This window comes from Urocitellus parryii, chromosome 7 (genome assembly GCF_045843805.1).
Source record: "Urocitellus parryii isolate mUroPar1 chromosome 7, mUroPar1.hap1, whole genome shotgun sequence".
Lineage (NCBI taxonomy): Eukaryota > Metazoa > Chordata > Mammalia > Rodentia > Sciuridae > Urocitellus > Urocitellus parryii.
Window position 1 is genome coordinate 177280093 of NC_135537.1, and position 5061 is coordinate 177285153.

Genomic DNA, 5061 nt, shown 5'->3' on the forward strand with positions numbered 1-5061 from the left:
AACTTCTTTTTTTGTGTACACTGATTCATAAAGGAATGGGCACCAGTGAATGGGAACAAAGAGACATGATGGAAACGTGAGGAATCCCCAGCAAGAGGCGCTCAAGGTACACAGAATAAATTAGGAAAGACTTCTCTGCATGTATGGCCAACGCACAGGTCTAATGACTCTCAAATAAAACCTAGGAAAGCCAAGCTGGGGTGTGGGGGACTTTGGGGTAAGAAGGTGGAGTGGAAGGTGAAGAGTGAGGAGGGAACGAACGTGGAGGACAGAGGAGGAGGAAGGCAGGAGGACTCAGCCAGAGGACCTGGTCAGCCGCCAGTTACTTCAGGGAGCTGCACTACTAACCTAAACCAGAAGGGGGCACGGCTGCTGAAATTGAAAGGGCGCACGCATAATTCTTGATCCTTTGCAGACACCGTACGAAGTTTCCTGCGTTGGGAGGGTTTAACTGCCCGGAAACGGAAGGCTCGCTCTTTTCCGTTCCCTTCGGTTCTCGGCGTTAGTTGTAAGTGTCTCCGTCTGTCCGCGGGGAGAGGTGATAATCCGGGGCCATCCGCAGCCGGGCGGACTGTGGGGACCCCAGGCTTGCGCCCAGGGTGCAGGAGGGGAAGGCGGGAGTGTGGTGGAGCCGGTATTTCGGGTTGGGAGTGGAAGCGGGGGTCGCGACCCGCGCCCCGTTAACGCCGAGCACTGTCCCTGGCAGGTGCCGGTCCTCGCTGTCTGCGTGCCTCGTCGCCATGGTGAGTACGACCCCTGCCGGGCGCCTTCCCGGGGAGGCGCGCGGGGACCCGGGGCGAGGGTGAGAGGGTCTTTCCGAGGGTCTCGGAGGCCGAGGGCTGGTGGGCTTGATCGATGCTCCGTCCCCGTGTATTGCAGCCCCGGAAAATTGAGGAAATCAAAGACTTCCTGCTCACCGCCAGGAGGAAGGACGCCAAATGTAAGTGCGGCGAACGGCCGGGCCTTGGGCCCCGCGAGCGCGGGCCTGACTGTCGTGCGTCTCCTAAGACCAGCCAGGGCCAAGGGGGCTCCGGGGCCGGGAGTGGCGATGCCCGCTGTGACCCCAGGGGCAGGGCAGGTTCGAGGCCAGCCTCAGCACCTCAGCCAGACCCTGGCTCAGAAGAAAAGAAAAGCCTGGGGATGCAACTCGGGGGTAGAGAACCCCCAGGTTCGATCCCCACTTGTTCTGTTGTGTGTGGAGGAGGATTTCTGAGTAGAATCCTTACCCCACGAAAGTCCCGGGCTTCTGCAAACACTGAGTTCAGTATTAGGTGTCCTGTTGGGGTCCTACTGTGGGCCACACACACTTCCACTATTAAGTAGGCAGGCATCTTTCGGCGTCCCTTCTACAGCTTATAAGTAAAGGGAAAGAGGTGATGGGTCAAAACCATTAAAAAGCACATTTCATCAGGCACCCTGGCACATGCCTGGAATCCCAGCAACTTAGCTTGACCCTGAGCAACTCAGTGAGACCCTGTCTCCAAATAAAATACTTCTAAGGGCTGGGGATGGGGCTCAGTGGTTACATGACCCTAGGTTCAATTCCTGGTACCAGAGGGGGGCGGTGCAGGATTTCAGCTGCGGAGCTCCTGCTGCCTTCTCTGTTTGAGCTGTACTTGGGGGTGAGGCACTTAGGTATCTCTTTTTTATAGTTCAAGGTCGTTTGGGGATATGTGTCTAACACAAGATAGATCTTGAATTTTTTACCTTTTGTTACTTTAACCTGGGGTCTTTTTTTTTTCCCCCTGCCACATGAAAAACCTCAGAAGACAAAACTTCCTTTCCCTCTCACAGATTTGTCTTAGGAAGAGCCAGATACTTGTGGCAGTAGAACAGGGTTGGGCTGGTGTGTTAAGGTGAACTGAGCACAGGCATCTGTAAGGCTGTCAGTGGTGGGACCAAGATGGTGGCTGGGAGATGGGGAGGGACACCCACATGCTTGTGTATCCATTACCCAAAACAGGCTGTCGCCTTTCATCCTCTGGTACTGTGAGCTGGTGACACCTGTGGGAGCAAGTATCTGGTGGGAAGGATGCCTCCCTGTCCCTGATGGGGACAGCAGGTGATGGAGTGCTTGTTGTGCACATGGTCATGCTATAGAGAAACAATTATCTGGTCAGTTTTAGATCTAACCATGCAGTTTGTCACTGTTCTGACAAGTTTAACACAAGGCCACCTTCTCTTTAAAGTGGGTGGCAGTAGGACTCTGAGTTTCTGTCTCTCAAGATTGGTGCATGGATCCAAATTTGATGGCCCATTAAGTTCCTTAACAGGGACTTTGATACCAAATACATTGGATTTAGTTGGGGATGTGTTTGGGAACCTGAACTTAGATGGGGGTCATGATGAATAAACCAATTTTTTAAATTATGGTAAAGTACACATAAAGTTTGTGCTCTTCATTATTTTTAGATTGTATGCAGTGTATTGGCATAAGCACGGCATCCAGAGCTCTCTTCATCTGACACCTACTCCCCATGCCTTCAGGCCCTTGGCCACCACCATTCTTTTCTGTCCCTGGTTTTGGCTACTCTTGCTGTCTAGTATTAGTGGAACCTTTTGGTTTTTGATTGGCTTATTTTACTGAGCATAGTGTCCTTATGATTCATCTGTGGTGCTGTATGTCAGATTGTCCTGTTTCAAGGCTAAATTTCCTACTATGTGCATATATCACTTCTTCATTCCTGCTCATCTGTTGCTGGGCTTTGCTTTGCTGGCACATTTTGGCTGTAGTGAACAATGCTGCTGTGAACATGTGTGCGAATATTCTGTGTTTTTATATCTTTTGGATATGTACCCAGAAGTGGAATTGCTGCATCAGTTGTTTAGTGTGGTAATGCTAAAATTTCATTTTTAAGAGATCATGTGTCTTCAGTGGTGTTCAGCTAACCTTGGTGGTTTGTGCCTGTATTCCCAGCAGTTTGGGAGGCTAAGGTAGAAGGATTGGGAGTTGGAGGCCAGCCTAAGCAACTTGGCAAGACCCTGTCACGAGACTGGGGGATGTGACTCTGTAGTTAAGTACCCCTGGGTTCAGTCCCCAGAACCAAAAATAATTAACAAATAAATTAATAAGTAAAAAGAAATGGTGTTCCACTTGGGTTTCAGGAGTGAAGCCGCTACAGGGCAATGCGGGGTACTTCATGTGGGCATGCTGAAATAGGATCGCGCACTTGAATGAGCATCTAGGCATCTGGCTTTATTACAAGGATGAGCCAAGGCAACCGACCAGTGCCTCAGGCAGGCTCTGAGCCATGGTGCTTCTGCTTCCTTGAGGGGCCCTTTTAGCAATTATTGGCAGAAATGGAGTCGTAGGAGTGCAAGTTAATCTTGTGCTACTTCTGTGATGCCAAGTGCTGTGTGCTTTTGTCTGGTGAGGTACTTGGGTTGAAGCAATAAGCACTTCACTGCTTTTGTAACTGAGTTGTTGGAAGTGTGTGAGTGGGTTTTTAAGGAAGCTGGAACAGGGGATTTGACAAGTGCATGAAATGACTAACTTTCTCCTGGGAAGCTGTTATCTTCCAGCAGCCAGATGGATGGAAATGTGTTGACCTAACATAGACTCTACCTAACCAGACTCTGCCCCTTTGAATTTGAGGTGCAGTTGAGGCTCTTGTCTAATCTGTGATCCCCAAGATAGAATTTAGAAGCAACAAAGAACCCAGAAAACAGGGACTACATACATTTTAGGAGATGAATGGGCTGGGATGTCCTGAAGGAGAAACTGCATGTTAATGCCTGCAGATAGTTGGTTTGTTTTTTTGTTGTTGTTGTTTTTTCAAGTAATGATAAATTAGGTCAGTATAGAATGTTCTACAATGTTGTGTTCACTGTACAAAAAAACCTGTATTAAATATAAACCATTGAGTTAAAATTGAGAGAGGCCCAGGCTTGTAAGTGTTGAACAATGGTGAGGCATCTGTTTTCTGTGACATGATTTAATGACAAATTCTGCTTTGCTTGGTAGCTGTCAAGATCAAGAAAAACAAGGATAATGTGAAGTTTAAAGTTCGATGCAGCAGGTACCTTTACACCTTGGTCATCACAGACAAGGAGAAGGCAGAGAAGCTGAAGCAGTCCCTGCCCCCAGGTGAGTTAGGCCGCCCACAGTGTGGGGGGTTCTGGCTTGCCCTTGTGTGGTTTGGGTGTCTGGGCTTGCTGCTGGTAGTGCGGGGAGGAGTCACCATCTGCAGTTAGACCCAGTGCTGGAGTGGTGTCCTTGGGTAAAGGAAGTGCACGGCTCGCACCTCACAGCCCTCCACACTGGCTGCTGTACTGGCCCCCACTTTGCAGGGAGAACAATCAGTTAAATCTAATGGACCAAGTCTTGAGTGGAATGTTTTTATCAAATACTAGCTTGATTTTAACCCAAACCTTCTTTATGAGCTCCTAGGTGGAGTACAAAATCAGGACGGCAGTAACACAAAAATGACTTGCTTTGGTTTGTCTTTCCCTTCTAGGTTTGGCAGTGAAGGAACTGAAATGAATCAGACAGGCCGATTTGAACTACATTAAAGTGTTTAAAAAGCCTTAAGTGTCCTTTGTCTTTGAAGCTGGGGGAAGAGGTGCTGCTGGTGGTGCCATCTGCTGGGGACGGGTGATGGATCCTGCTTGCCACCTCCTTGTCTCCCAAGTCTAGGGCTGGGATCTCAGTGGACAAATAAGGCCAGACTTCTGTTTAGCCTGTTTGAGACATAGTAGAGGTAGGTAGGCTCTGCCTCGGGGGTAGGGCACCTGCCTAGCGTGTGCAAGGACCTGGGTCCCATCCCAAGCACCACAAGACAGGGCTATCGGGAAGCCCCCATGGGAAGAGGAAGAAGAGCCGGGCATCTGTGTGAGTCACCGTCTGCGTTTCTGGGACTTAGAGTGAATTAGGTAGAATGGGTTTCCTTCTGACTAAAGTGAAAGGGAGGTGTTGCTGAGCACAAAGGTAGCCTAAGATTTTTTTTCAGCATGACTTATGTGACAGAGTGGGATTGAAAGTGAGATGATTGCAGGAAAAAAGGACAGTTGAGATAGGGGCTCAGAATTATGCTAGCCTAGCATGAGACAGCAGGACTTAAG

General features: G+C 49.3%; 1 protein-coding gene across 2 annotated transcripts; it reads left to right on the plus strand.

Moving 5' to 3' along the window:
- The first annotated feature begins 440 nt into the window (after nucleotides 1-440).
- On the plus strand, nucleotides 441-4526 carry Rpl38 (ribosomal protein L38). 2 transcript variants are annotated; one of them, XM_026411703.2, is made up of 5 exons: nucleotides 441-508; nucleotides 707-743; nucleotides 880-940; nucleotides 3965-4087; nucleotides 4458-4526. In XM_026411703.2, the coding sequence occupies exons 2-5, from the start codon at nucleotides 741-743 to the stop codon at nucleotides 4481-4483; spliced, it is 213 nt and encodes a 70-aa protein (XP_026267488.1). In that variant the 5' UTR covers nucleotides 441-508; nucleotides 707-740; the 3' UTR covers nucleotides 4484-4526. The 2 variants fall into 2 exon arrangements, with proteins under 2 accessions (XP_026267488.1, XP_026267489.1); XM_026411704.2 differs by having other exon boundaries at nucleotides 486-538.
- The last annotated feature ends 535 nt before the right edge of the window (nucleotides 4527-5061 follow it).